Genomic DNA, 16,430 nt, shown 5'->3' on the forward strand with positions numbered 1-16,430 from the left:
AGTTTTTCTCTATAACCATCAGCATGCAATTCTAATGGAATTTTAGGACCTTTAACAATTCTTTGCCATGCTTCAATATCAACAGATTGAATAAAGTTTCTCATCCTCACTTTCCAGAAAGAATAATTAGAACCATTAAACAAAGGTGGTCTAGTGATAGAGTGTCCTTCAGCTAAAGGTGCCGGGATACCAGTTGTGTTAGATGTGCCAACCATTGTAGGATCTCTCTAAGATGTTTAAACCTCAAGCAAGAGAGACAAACTCTGATACCAATTTGTTATCCCAAAGAAAGTGACCAAGAGGGGGGGTGAATTGGACACTTTAGGCAATTTTTCAGTCCTTGCTCAAGACTTAATGAAAAATTATGGCTTTGCACTTCTATGTATGTGTATAACTCTGTTCCTAGGATGTAATTTAAGTAATCAATCAAGTTATGCACAAATACCAGCTCATACACAAAATAATTACATAATATCAAGTGTATTTGCTCACATAAAACTTAGAGTTTGCAAGTTTAATTGTTCAACCTCAGTATTAACTCAATAAAATAAATTCTCAACACATTCAATATATAATCAGAGAATCAAAGTGCTGAAAATTAAAGAGTTAAGGGAAGAAGAGAATCAAACACAATGTTTATAGTGGTTCGGCTCTCTTAGCCTACATCCACTCTTCCCAAAGTCCCACTTTGAGAGTCACTCCACTATTTGATCTTTTCAATAGGCAAGATTCAAAGCCTTTACAATCCCAGCAAGCTTCCTAGGTGCTTGAGAACCTTTACAACATCTTTGCTTCCCACAAAAGACCACAAGCTTCACAAGGTGCTTGAAAACCTTCCACATGTGTGTCCTCACACTTACACAACCTTAAATAGGTTTTGGAGTGGATGAAATCACTCTCAATAACTCTCAGATACAAAATTAAATGCTAAAAGATTGAGAGAGAAGATTTGCCACTCAAGCTCAAGAGTATTTGAATGAAAGCTTTAAAAATACCACAATAAATTCACAATAAATAATAGCACTTTCATTAGTTAGAATTGTAGTAAATGATGCCTTTTATAGATACTTTTCATTGTAAAAAACGTCTGCTGGAGAGTGTGTCTAACGGCTCTTTAATTTTCAAAAAATTAGCCGTTATTACTTAGAAAGTTGTGCAGCAGAGTTGAGTTAGGTCAGATCATAAAAATAATTAACTAAAATTTTTACCAGTTAACTAGTTTTGTAAGACAGAGAATTTAGACATCAAAACTAGTTAACTAATTTTCGCAACGGGTTAACTAATTGCGCTACTGTCTGACTTAAATTTTGAAATTTTGAGTTTTTGAATGAAGGTTGTAAAAATTATTTTGACCATTCAAAAACCTTAGAAATGATATAAAAACACTTTCAAAACTCTTAAATCTAAAAATAAAATTGATTTTAGGTCTTAAATGGCATAAATTCTCCAATATTGTACAATGGACCTAAGAACTTAGTTTCTATCATATTTCTTCATGGACTTTAATTCGTCTTGTGTTGTACAAGATGATAATCTCCTTTTATATCAGCCATATCAATAGAATAGTTCTTCCATCAATGTCTTTGCATATCATGACCTATAAAATCATTTCAAATACTTATGCACAATGAGTTAATGCATATTTCATTAAGTTTTGTTATCATCAAAATCAAACTCATTATAGCTAACAGGACGTACAATATATATATATAAGAATAATTTTTTTTTAAAATTATGGAGTGTTAACTGTTATTGTTATAATGAAAACTTAATCAATAATAAGCAAACTAGCAGTGGACTCGAAATTTTTGTTTTCTAGTTTTTACAAGGAAATAAGTTTTCTTTTGAGTGTGATGATTCTTAATTTTGAAGGATTTTAACCCAATCACTACCTAATCACTCGATGCAGACCAATTAAAAAAGGTGGACCACAAAGTTGCCTAAAAGTTTATATATATATATATATATATATCTTATTATATTTTGTGTCATCAACAATAATATTTTAGCCTTACCTATAATGAAAACTTGACCAATGATGGGCGAACAAGCAATAGATTTAGAATTTTTTTTAGTCTTTGCAAAAAAAAAAGTTTTCTTTTGAGTGGGATGGTTTTAAATTCTGGAGGACTTTTCATGGGAGTATTACAGTAAGCAGTCATGTACCTTACCCCTTAATAAGATCCGATTTTCATCATTATTTTCCAACAAAAAGGAGTGATATCACCTAATATATTTAATTTTTCCCCTTTAACTATAATTTTAATATATTTAAAAGCTGAACTTCAAAATTAAAACGTTAATAACGTAAATTTATACTTTAAGGTTCAATTGGCTTATATTTGTTAGGAAAGTTTGAGACATCAATTTTGAGTAATTTCCAGGAAATTGTATACATATCATTAGTCTAACCATCAGTCGTCCAACAAAATTAAGGATGCCCATTTACTTTTAACTGAACCCCCAACTCCAAATTCGAAAGCTTTGCCCATCTGCATCTCAACTTCATCCCACTAATAATTTCCATCAGAATAAACCTATAATTGTTGTATTAAGCATTATTTAATTGAAAGTGTGGCAATTTTAATAGTAAGAAAATAATATTACCCAATATAGACATAGAAATGTTATATTTTAGTATGATATTCGTACAAAAATAATAAGCATAACTTATAATATTTTAAGTTAATAAAAATGGCCTCCCAAATCCGTTCCTCTAGTCCTCCCAATTGACCCACCTAAACACCATAACCGATATCATTAAAAACAAAAATTCAGCCTCCAAAACCATGGCCAATAAGATCAAATTCCCAATAGAAAGGGAATAACCCAATCATTTACTTTGAAAATTAAAAACAATACTTTTTAAAATATATATTCTAAAATTTATATAAAAAATTTTAATTTTAAAAATTTTGTAAAGAAAATAATAACTTTTTAAAAATATACTAAAATTTACAGATAAAATTTTAATTTAAAAATTTTTTAACCTTAGTTCTACCCCTCATTATAAAGGAGGTGAAAAGACACCTTCATATAGTTAATGTGCTTTGTCCACTTGCTAGTCGATGTTGATAATAATTAAACTTAATAAATATGTAATGCTAAATTATTCAATATTTTTAACATGACAGATTTTAAAATTAAGAAGCCATTTGTTTAAAAAAAAAAAAAAATTGGCATGTGGCTTGTTATTGTAAACTATGTATTATTCATTGATTGATTTGCAAATTTTTTTTAAACGTTGTCAAAGATAACTTTACCATAATGTTTCTAAGCTCTAATAGTTAGTTAAGTATCAATAATAATGCTAAGGTATTTTCTATTGGATGAATAACTTATCCATTCTACATTTACCTTTATCTCATTTTGAAATTTAGTTTCTAATATTATTTTTACTATTAAAAATATTAAAGAAAATAAAACTGTCAAAATTAAATTTTTTTAAAAAAAGTTAATTAATCCCATTTGATGTTGAAATTTGAAGTCCTTTTCTAATAGAATTCTACCTTAGCTTAATAAATAATATTAACATATTCTACAAGAAAAAAAAATATTATATCACTTCTTAATAAACACATTAAATAAAAAATTAGAGATAATTTTTTTCTTTTGAGCTTTCATAATTTTTTAATATATTTTAAAAGAATTATATATATATATATATATATTTATTTATTTTTATATTAACTATAATAATATAAAAATACACATAAAATAAAAAATTTAACAAAAAAAGGTTAAAAGAATAAAAAAACAAATTAAATAGAAGTCATTTTTTAAAAGAATTATACCTTGACTTAATAAACAATATAAATATATTTTAAAACAGAAAATTATTAATATAAGAGAACAATATTATATGATTTTTTTAATAAACACGTCAAATTAAAAAAAAAATAGACTTATTTGTAGATAATTTTTTAATATATTTTAAATTAAATAGAATTTTATCAATAGACATAAAGATATAATAATATTACATTAATATATTAAAATTAAATATAAATATAAAAAATTAAATGAATGAATTCGGTATATTGTATCAAATTAGTAAACATGTGTGAAATAATTTAATATTTTACATGTAAATATGCTGATTATTTTATAGATAAAAGAAGTCTTGACAAAGAATAAAAGCAAGCAGTCATTTAAGCGCAATAATGCTAATAAGAAAAACTATAAACAAACTAGCTATGGATTCGGAATTTCTTTTTAGCCTTTGCAAAGAAATAAATTTTTTTTTTTTTGAGTGTGATGGTTTTAAATTTTAGAGGACTTTAGTTCAGTTACTTGGTATAGGCCAATAAAAAAAAAAGATGGATTATGAAATTAACTAGAAGATATATATGTATATATAAAATACTCAAATTTTTAGAAACTATGGAGTGTTAGCTGTTGGCATCATGTATAATGAAAATTTAACCAATAATAAGTGAACAAGTGGTGGATTTAGAATTTTTTTTTTTGTAGTCTTTGTAAGGAAATAAGTTTTTTTCTTTTTTTTTTTTGGCGTGTGATGGCTTTAAGTTCTGGTGGATTTTAATTCAATCACTCAGTGCAGGCCAACGAAAAAAAGATGGATCACGAAGTTACCTGGAAGATATATATATATATATATAACACTAAAAATTTTTAGATACTATGAAGTGTTAACCGTTAACGTAACGAATAATAAAAATTTAACCAATAATAAGTGAATTAGTAGTGGAATTGGAATTTTTTTATAGTCTTTACAAGCAAACAAGTTTTCTTTTGAGTATGATAGTTTTAAATTCTAGATGACATTAACCCAATCACTCGGCAAATGACCAATTAAAGAAGGTAGATCATGAAGTTACTGGGAAGCTATATATATATATATATATAACATTAAAATTTTTAAAAATTATGAAGTGTTAGCCGTTAGTGTCACGCATAATAAAAAAACTAGCAGTTGATTTGGAATTTTTTGTAGTTTTTGCAAGGAAATAAATTTTCTTTTGAGTATAATGATTTTAAATTCTGAAGGACTTTATAACTCAATCACTCAATAAGACCAATAAAAGAAGGTAGATTACAAAGTTATCCGGAAGCTATATATATATATATATATATATATATATATATAAAACACTAAAATTTTTAGAAACTATGAAATCTTAGCCATTAGGATCACGTATAATGAAAATTTAATTAATAATAAATGAATTAATAGTGAAATTTTTTTTTTAGTCTTTGTAAGGAAACAAGTTATCTTTTGAATGCGTTGGTTTTAAATTTTGCAGGACTTTAACCACGCCACTTGATGTGGACCAATAAAGGAGGTTGGATCACAAAATTAATTGAAAGTACGCCACTCGTTGTGGACCAATAAAAGAAAGTGGATCAGAAAGTTGCCTGAAAGCATATGTGTGTGTGTGTGTGGGTGGGTGTGTGTGTGTGTGGTTGTGTGTGTGAAGTGGGTCATTAGCGTCACTGATGATGAAAACTAAACCAATTGTAAGCGAATCACCAGTGGACTTATAATTTTTTTTTTTCCAGTCTTTGCAAGGAAATAAGTTTCTTTCAAATATGATGATATTTAAGTCTGAAAGACTTTTCATGAGTATTAAAGCAAGCGGTCATTTGGTTATGTATTTAGTCAATATCTAGCCAAAATTTCCATGTACCTCATCTCCTTAATAGGATCAGATTTCTATCATTATTTTTTAACGAAAAGGAGTGATCACCTAATATGTTTAATTTTCTCAAATTTAATTTTTCTCTATTTTAGAAATTAAATTTTATTATTCAAAATTAAAACTTTTAATTATAATAAAAAATAACTTAAATTTAGACTTTTAGGTTGAATTGTCTTATATTTATTTGGAAACTTTGAGACATCAATTCTGGGCAATTTCAGGGTAATTACATGCATATCATTATTCCAGCCATCAGTTGCCCAATAAAATTAAGGATGCCCACTCACTTTTAACTGGCCCCCCAACTCCAAATTCCAAAGCTTAGTCCATCTGCATCTCAACTTCATCCCACTAATATTTTCCATCGGAAAAAACCTATAATAGTTGTATTAAGCATTATTTAATGGAAAATGTGGCAATTTTAACAGTAAAAAAAATAATATTAACCAATGAAAACACAGAAATGTGATATTATAAGTATGATATCTGTACAAAAATCATAAGTTAGAGCCTAACTTATGAGTTAATAAAAATGACCTTTCAAATATTGAATATGATAATAAAGTTTACGAAAAGAACTCAGATTCGATTATAAGAGAAAGTATTGTTAAAAGAAATAATCACGAATTTAAAAAGATTAATTTTCAATGAATAGTAAAATAAATATTGAAAAATATCCTACTTAAAAAAAAAAAAAAATCTCAGCTCTAGTCCTCACAACCCACATAAACACCATATCGAATACCACCAAATACAAAAATCCAGCCACCAAAACCATAGCTAACAAGATCAAATTCCCTAAAAAAACGAAATCACCCAATCATTTACTTTGAAATTTTCCCTCTTAATTGGAATGACAAATCTTTATGGAATGCATTTTCAAAACTTAGAAATATCATTGACGATGAGCTCACGCAGAAGAGACATAGATGGGACACGGACGAAGCCAAAACTCTTCCTTAACTTTAGCTTATATCCAAAAATAGAATAATGAAGACCAACATCAATGTTATAGGTATTTAAGGAAGAATCAAGAATGGTGTGTGATTAATATGTAAAAATCCAGCGGATCAAACATCTGACATTGAAACCTTAAATCAACTATAATTTAACAAAATAATAATGGTGAAATAATTTGGCATGCACTCAACAAAATTTGCTAAGAGTGATCATAGTTTTCAACATCTATTAATTTATCCCAATAGAATATGAAACAAAATATATATAAAATATAAAAAAAATTAATAAAATGGATCGATTTAACTCAATTCTAAAAGGCACATTGTGAACAGAGGACAAAACCAAAAATTTATATTTAGGGAGCCAACATGGAGATTAAAATAAAAAATAAAAAATATTAAGAGGTCAAAATTAAATAATATAAAAATATGAATAAAATTTATATAAAAGTGTAGAGATTGAAAAGAACATAAAAATATTGAAGGGAAAAATAATAATTTTTTTATAAATACACTAAAATTTATAGATAAAATTTGAATTTTAAAAATTTTGAAAGTCAAACAGTAACTAAAAAAAACTAAATTTATTTATACCTCCAACACTTGAGTAGTTCTGTCCCTAATTATGAAGGAGAAAGACAAAAAAAATGGCATTTTTTTTATAAAAATTTGGTTGAAAACTTACCATTGGCTGAAGATCAACGTAGGGATTCTGGAAGGACGAAATTAAAAACCTCACCAAGTTTCTGTAATTATTAAAAAATATATATAACAATGAGTACAAATAGGTAAAATTAAAATTAACCATTGATATTGCAAATGTAACAGTGAAATAATAAAGAAATGAAAGGATTTTTGTAGTGAGAAGAGATGGAGTAAGTTAGCAGAGGCTGAAGAGCTTATGCCACCATTTTGTCAGCTTCGTATCTGAGGGATTCGGTCCACTCAAGATGGGCTTCTCTCAACTTAGGCCCAAGAATCTGGAAAAAGCCCATTTATCAACTGTCCAAAAACGTCGAGCCATGATGTATACGACTTTTTTATTCATCTACTATGTATAAAACTAGTTAAATATTTGTATTGTGGCCAAATTTAATAAAATTAATTTTTACTATTTAATTTAAATTTAACATTTTATTTTTCATTAAAATTATTTTTAATATTTTATATAATTTTCATTATTAAAATATATAGCATATAATTATAATATTTTTACTTTAACACTTTATATATTTAATTTAGATTTTCAATAAAATTACAATTTTTGTCACTTTTTGTAATTTAATTTTTTATAAATAATAAATTAATTAATATATATATATATATATATATATATATATAATTAAAATATATCATAGTTAATTAATCATGAAACTTGTAATATAATTATAATATATATTAAACTCTAATAGTTGGTGCTGTGGCATTTTCTATTGGATGAATAACTTATCCATTCTAAATTTAGTTTCCAATATTTTTTATATAAAAAATATTTAAAGAAAATAAAATTGTCAAAATTAAAATTTTTTTATCAAAATTTAATTTCTCCAGTTTGAGGTTGAGATTAAAAACAAAAAGAAAAATTAAAAATATTATTTTAAATGTTATTAAAAAAGTAAAAAAATTGTTCAATTATTTTAAATTTTTATAATTAAAATATATCAAATTTTATTTTAAATCAAGTTTTAATGCTTTTTAATTAATATTTTTAAGGATATATTTTTATTAATAGTAATTCTAATAATAATGTTAAATAGTTCATATTATTAATTTAATAGTAATTTCTCATGCTTAAAATTATAATAATATAAAATGAGGACTCTTTAAAAAAAATCTAAAATTCACATCAAATGTACTTTTGTTTCAAGGCCTCTCATGTTTCATGTGAAGAGTCTAATTCTAAATTAAAAGAGATATTATAAGGAAATGATTGCTTGAATTATATATTAATATATCCCTTCACTTTTAGGACAAAATATCCAAAATGTGAAGTTTATAGAATTGGATATTTGTGAGTCAGTAGATTTATAAAGAAATTATTTATTTTTTTATTTAATGAAAGTACAATAAGCAGATTACAATTGACGGACTTTACATAGGTAAATGATCTTAGAAGAGATAAATGGAGAGACTCGAATTTAAAATTTCTCTACTCTCTATACTTTAAAAATAAAGAAAAATCAACTACACTGTAATACCCTAGGCAAATCCCACATCGGCAAAACACGGGAAAGATGCTGGGTTTATAAGTTGTTGGTTCGTAAGAGCGGACAATATCACTAGTGGGCCGGGCCATTACATTTGTGGTATCAGAGCCGCTCCGCGTGCAACCTTGAACGATGGTGGGGCAAACCTCAGCGAGGACGCTGAGTCCCATAAGGGGGTGGATTGTAACACCCTAGGCAAATCCCACATCAGTAAAACACGGGATAGATGTTGGGTTATCCCACATCGGTAAAACACGGGATAGATGTTGGGTTTATAAGTTGTTGGTTCATAACTCCTAGTGACGCGTTTTAAAACCGTGAGGGCTTCGGCCTAGAGCGGACAATATCACTAGTGGGCCGGGCCATTACGTACACTATCCTGATTAGAGTAAGAAATGACTACCCAAGTTATACATTAAACATTTTTTTCTTAGTATCTAATTAATGTGGGGATTAACCAACAATATCCATATATACTTTTTAATTAGCAGAAATTTAAAAAGTGGACAGAGAACAAATTAACAAACTTATTTAATGATTCATTATTCTTGAACTTGTTATGTTCTTCACAATTCCACCAAAAGATAGCTAAAACATCCAAGTTAATTTCTACTTAAAAAAAAAAAAAAGAAAGAAAGACTTTCAGAGATAAATATAGCGATAATCGAAATTCTATTATTAAATTCATTACTAACAATATAAATTAATGATAAATCCGTGATTAGTCAATGGATAATTTAAAAAATAACTTGTAGTAATGGAGTAATATGTTGCTAAAACCCTTGCAATTAACCAGATCAATTATGGGTCCTATTTTGATCCATCATTAAAAGTTTTTTTTTTTGGATTTGTTCTCTAAGCAAAAGTTGTTTTACAGCTAAATAGCTCATTATAATATAATAATATGTATACATGTTAATCAATAATCACTTAAATTAAATGGGTTGTTAGGCAAGATTAACGTATTAAATTAGGGCATTATAGTTGGTTATAACCCCACTTTCACATTAATTTGTTTGCTAACTTACATATCGTCCATTATGCAATCACACTGTCCTCCACACATCACTCGTATGATTTGAGTGTTCCTTTGGCTTCTTCCTTGCTTTCAACCAATCCCACTAGCTATTACTTATATCATGTGCATTTTTTTTTCTTTTAAATTGGATTAATATGATATCACATATATTAATTATTAATATTATATTAATTTTAATTAATTAAATAAAAATAAACTAATTATTAAACGATTATAAGATTCATAAATTAAATATATATATATATATATTTTAATATTAAAATTAAAATTTTAATCAATAAAAATAAAAATAAATTCACTTACCAACTGATTTACAAATGTTAGATCTCAAGAGGCCTAAAAATTGATATTGGTCGGTGGTTAGGAATAAATATAGCGAGGTTGACTAGCTATATTGGGTGGGTGAAGTTACTTAATTCAATTTTTTCACCTGTTATGATGAATTTTAAGTGATTTCCAAAAGCTAGTCACCCTTAATCTACTCATTACGTGGTCATTTTTAAAGACTAAAGTCAATCATCCATAATTCACACGTACTATGACTTTGCTAATTGACAATTTCATTCCTTTCACACTGTTTTTTTTTTTATCATATCTTTTGTCATTATTATATCTATTTATATAAAATTTATAAAATTCACTGGTAAATTTTAGGTCAATAATATTGAAGTGATCATCAGACTGAAAGATTTTAGGTTTGAATCCTAATTGGACTTAATTATATATAAAAAAAATTATAAAATCTTATAAATTAAAATTATACTGTTAAATGTTAAATTTTAATGTAGCTATATCATTTTTAACAATTAATGGAAGCATGCAAATTAATTATTAATTATTCATCGGAAGTCATAATCTCCCATGACCTTTCTTAATTTTCCTTCCATTTCCTTGTTGCGTGAACTTTAACGCTGCATTTGCTTTCAGGGAAAGCATTAGAGATGTAAAGAAACAAGGCTTGAACAATAACAAGATGCCAAAAGGGTGCAAGAGAGAGGGACAAAAACCCTTGAAATTAGATGATTTGTGGTATTGAATTTATTATAATATTTATATTTCTAATTTACACATCACAGTTTTTAGGTGATATGTTTCATATCAATTTATATATATATATATATATAGTGTATCATATTTAACTAGGTCAAGACAATCATATATTACAAGAAGAGAATGTTCAATCTCATGACTTATCTTAGGATTGATTCAACTCTAGTTATTAACTAGTGATTTTGTCCACGCGTTGCGTGAATTGTATTTTTTATTTTATTTTATTTTAATAATATAATTTAATATTTTATATTTCTAAAATTATACTGAAATTTGGTTAATGTTAAAATTTTTAATTAATTATGTTAAATATTATTTAAATTTATAATAAAATTTTGAATAATTGTATAATTATTAAAATTAAATTAAACTGTTATTTTTATATGATTATTAATTATTTTCTTTAAATATTTTTTATAAGAATGAAATAATATAGTATTTTATATTTTTAATAACAATTAATACAATTTTGTATTTGAGAAAGGATATAAAAATATACACTATTTAATTTTAAATTTTAAAATAAGTAAATTAATATATTATTTATATTATTTTTAAATTATATTAATTTAATATGAAGATTTTTAAAGAAGTCAAATAAATTATTATATATATAATGTAGAGATACACCTTATAAATTAATCAACACGTATATGTATTTTTTCCAAGAGCATATATAATTGATATGGGAGTGGTTGAGTGTTTATCACGTAATATAAGAGATTAAAATTTAAATCCTAATATATTTTCCTTTAAAAATTTTTGAAATACATTTACATTATAAAATTTATTATATAATTGATATTTAGTCTGCAAGATTAATTATCTAGTGATATAATTTTAATTTTGGCAAGTCTTGATGAAGGCATGGGTCTAGCAAACCTTACCACTTCTAGCGTGGCTAAAGGGATAATGATACCTTTTCCTATGCTAAATTTCTAATTTACACGTCAAGATTACCCCATAAAGAGATATTGATGAATAAAACGTTAACGTTCATCAATAAAATTTGCTTTCACATAAATTAGGATCAACAGAAAAAAGATAAGCAAAGAGAAAAAAAAAAATGAAACTTTTTATTTTTGTCCTGTAATATTTTGTGTTTCTTGAACTTGTCAAATAGCTTGGATCTACTCATCCCAGGAATTCTTTCTTTTCATCATCAAAATTATAATGGTTGTTACGCCAATTTAGCAGAAATATGGGGACCATTTTCCCACATCATATTTTCAGCATAAAATTTTTTTGTCAAAGATAAATTTCATTGAATTAGAGAGAATGTTACAATATAAATTTAATATATATATATATATATATATGTATGTACACTTGACATCTGGTTTAGAAATTGCTAGGTTGATATAATGGTTAAAGATTACATGATTAATAGGATTAATTAAGCAGATTATGTCATGCAAGCGCAATGTTGAAGAGGAAAGAGAGAATGGAAGCGAAGACTGAAGAGTCCTATGAATTAAGAAACTACAAATGTCAAAAAAGCATCAGAATGCCAAACCATCCTAGCAAAGCAATCAAAAAAAGAAAATGAAGGAAGAGTAAAGCAAAGAAACTACGAACAAGAACACAGCCAAAAGGACCTGAAACAATGCCTGCCCTCAGGAAAGAAAGAGAAAGACTTTTCCTTTCCCTAATGTCAAAGTGCAATTCGTCACGCAAAAGAAGAGATCGAGGAAGAAAAAAATTTACCGTCCATGACACATAATACACAAAACAAGAAAAAGGAAAGAATGACGTGGAGATAGAGAAAGAGAGAAACACACACACACATACACAATCCCTTGAAGGTCTGACGGCCAGGGCAGAGAGTCCTGCTGCTGCTGCAGCTGGTGGCTGGTAGTTGCCTGCAGCTGCAAAGTCTCCCTCGTTTCTTGTTTCAATGCCACCCCTCTCCCGCTGACCCCGCATGACTCATTATTCAATGCCAGCTCATTCTCCATTTATGTCATCCCTTACTGATCACTCTTCAATTTCAAATTTGATCTCTCCACCACAAAAATAATTACCACCATTCTTTATTTCTTTTTAGTTTTCCAAGCTCTTCGATGGTTTTGTTCGGGTCATCATCATTACATTTGCACATCGTGTATTAGTCAACTTCTATCTGTTTGTTACTACTTGATTAGTGGGAGATTTGGACTTTGAAAAATCATGCTTCCATTTTCAAATATATTCTGTAGCTCAATTTACTTCGTCCTAGACCTACCCCATTAAGTTTTCTTCATTAATTACTTGGATATACTAAAAACCCTTTAGAATTTAGCCTTTCGTTTACTGAGTTGAAGCATAAGAACTGTGATTGATTAATTAAATTTATGCTTAGTTAATATTAATTAATTTTGGATCGAGGTGGGACCACCAACCATTCCTTGTACTCAAAATATTATTTCAGAAAACTCTTGGATTTCGGCACAAGAATTACAATTAATCCAAATATAAACACCAGTCATCCCTTCAACAAAGAAACTCTACAAATAGCAAAACCATAGTGGAAATATAACAAGCAGTCCCTCTTTCATTTCCTCCAAACCGAAGTATTTGCCCATTATCTCTCTCATGGCTTCCACTTCTAATAACAATATCACCACCACCATGCACCACAGCCCACCCTCCTATGGATCTGACCCGTCCTCGCCTAACACCACCTTCGTCCAAGCTGACCCGGCCACCTTCCGAACCATTGTCCAAAAACTCACTGGAGCGCCCGACGACCTATCAACCCAAAAGCTCCCAATCACCCACCCAAATCGACCCTCTGCAATTCCAGGCCCTAAAAGACCTGCATTCAAGCTTCATGAAAGGAGACAAAGCGCCAAGAACCTGCAAATCAACCTTAACAGCAATTCTACCATCAACAACAGCTTCGAGCATCCTGACCTCTTCCAGTTTAGACAGCGAGCTGGTTTCTTGGTGTCGCCGGTGTCAACTTTGGACTTTTTTGGTGCGCGCACGAGCCCTAAGTCACCCTGCGAAGAGTTTTGTTCCCGTGGGAGTCCTAGAGATGAGGAAGAGAGAGCCATTGCTGAAAAAGGGTTTTATCTGCATCCAAGCCCCTTGAGTACTCCAAGAGGAGCAGAGCCTCCTGAGTTGTTGCCTCTATTCCCTTTGCATTCTCCTAGAGACGACAATGAGGATCGAGATGGTGAGGATGATGATGATGATCGTAATTCTTGTTCTTGAATTAGGAGTCTGCTACTAATCTAGGATGCTAATTATTGAATATTATAATTTGTTAAACGTTCTCTTAATTTTGATGGAAATGTTAATTATCTTAGTTAACTGTTAATCCATTGGGTGTTTCAAAAATAATCCCTTTAATTTGTGCCCTCTAAATATAAATCTTTTAGTTATTTTATTTTAAAATTCTTAGAAAAAAAATTCAACCTAGCTAAAATTATATTCAACGGATAAATTTTAATAGTCATGTTTTAACTTTTAAAGGTTATAAACTTTAAAGATGATAAGAGAATTGTATCTGAATTTAAAAATTTAATATAAAACTCTTTAAATTTTGAAATTTTACATTTTAAAATTTTATATAGCAAAATTCTTTTCACTTATAACAATCAGTTATAAGTAACATATTAATGTGGACAATATAAAATAGCAATAACGTGGATAATTGATTGCTATTTTTTTAAAATAAAATTTAGAGCTGTTATATATTTAACATTTCATTATTTTATATGATTGAAATTTTTTTATGGCTAATTTATGAAAAAAAAATTATAGCTAATTTTATCACTATCATATAGAAGAGAGAATTATTTACGTCACTATTGTTCTGATTGCATAAATTGATTATTGACTATTAAAAAGGTTTTATTGTGTAAAATTTTAAAATTTAAGAAGTTTTATATTACATTTTTAAATTCAATGATAATTTTATTACAAGCCTAAATTTCAGAGACGAGTCTTAAAATTTATCCTACGTTGAATTTATGATTTGTGTTTAAAATTAATTTATGGTATATTTTTTTTCTTCAAAAGAGAATAAATTTATGCTATATTTGGATATAACATTTAAATTTAATCTAATATAAATTATTGATTAATAATAAATTTCAAATAACATCATTTTATAAATCACTTCAAATTCATAGATAAAAATTAAATGATTTCACATATATTTATTATTCTAATTAATGAAATAAAATATATGCTTTCATCATATTTTAAATTCTCTCGTTCAAATATAAGGCTAATAAATGCATTTTACTTCATATAGTAATTTTTTTTTTCTTAGCCTACAAAGAATGATAAATACATCTCAAAAATTATAATTATTATTAAATTAATAATAAACAACCAAAAATATTTATCTAAAAAAATAACTAAGAAAATTATTTACTTGTGGTAATTACTTTTACACCTTTTTGGGTTACACGGGGAAATCTACGTAATTTATGGACTGTAATCTGTGAAAAGCTGGCACCGTTGGATTTTAACGAGAACAGAAAGATGCGTGCAGGAAGCAAGCGGCGCCTTTGTCTGACAATGCAACGGCTAGGATTCGTCCTTGCTTATTTACTATTTAGTACTTGGCTGCCACGACATTTATTGAAGTCACGGCCAGTATGAGTTCAAATTTTCAAATACATATGTCAATCTCAGCCGTTTGATTCTCAAACGTTGGATGGCTAAAATCTACTTCTTCATATGTCACCGTAGTGATTGTTTTCCTCTTTTGTGTATGAAATGTTAGATTTGGATATTAAATTTTTAAGATAACCATTGCTTCAATTCTTAAGTTGGCAATGAAAACTGCACTGTCTTCTTAAGTTGGCAATAAAAATTGCACTGTGAATGAATAGACTTAAGCGATTAGTATGCATAGCAGATGATCTTTATACAGGTTTTAGTATAGATTTCTGTTAGAATTAGAGGTTTATAATTGAATGGGATTAAAAGTTCATCCTGTATGAAAGTTCTCATGTGAACATTACTCAGATTATTTATAAATTCTTATCTTTCAAACTGATCTGATAGTTAAAAATATGATTGAGCGAGTAATTCTTTATTTAAATATCTAAGTATCATGTGATTACTCAATTCAGATTACACGCTATTCATTTTCAGGTACTATTTTAATAGTTCTAGTCTCATATAGGTTTCACATGAACATAAAGTTCAATTCATTTCTATATTTATCAGTTGTGTCTAATTAACTAGCTAAACAAAACTCAATTTAAATTGAGTAAATTATAATAAGTTAATTGCCAAAGTTTATATATATATATATATACATATATATATATATGATTTTTATTTTTAATTTAAAATAATTACTTCTTTCAGATTTATTTTATTAATAAAATGATTATTTTTAAATTTAACATAATTTATCATTAGTTATAAATAAAATGATTAAAATAATATTAAACTTAAATATCTCTTAAATTTTATTATGTTAACAAAATGCTTACTTCATTTAAATTTTATATTTAAATAATTCTATATTTAAATTGAATTTTTTTCATATAATGATCTAATG

At 27.3% G+C, this 16,430-nt stretch overlaps 1 protein-coding gene across 1 annotated transcript; it reads left to right on the forward strand.

The window, feature by feature from the left end:
• The first annotated feature begins 13,349 nt into the window (after positions 1 to 13,349).
• Positions 13,350 to 14,222, forward strand: LOC110652394 (VQ motif-containing protein 11). The gene has a single exon (XM_021807974.2). The coding sequence runs from the start codon at positions 13,493 to 13,495 to the stop codon at positions 14,114 to 14,116; it is 624 nt and encodes a 207-aa protein (XP_021663666.2). The 5' UTR covers positions 13,350 to 13,492; the 3' UTR covers positions 14,117 to 14,222.
• The last annotated feature ends 2,208 nt before the right edge of the window (positions 14,223 to 16,430 follow it).

This window comes from Hevea brasiliensis, chromosome 1 (genome assembly GCF_030052815.1).
Source record: "Hevea brasiliensis isolate MT/VB/25A 57/8 chromosome 1, ASM3005281v1, whole genome shotgun sequence".
Lineage (NCBI taxonomy): Eukaryota > Viridiplantae > Streptophyta > Magnoliopsida > Malpighiales > Euphorbiaceae > Hevea > Hevea brasiliensis.

Coding starts and splice junctions, on each gene's coding strand:
- LOC110652394 (XM_021807974.2), top strand. CDS start 13,493: ATGGCTTCCACTTCTAATAACAATATCACCACCACCATGCACCACAGC.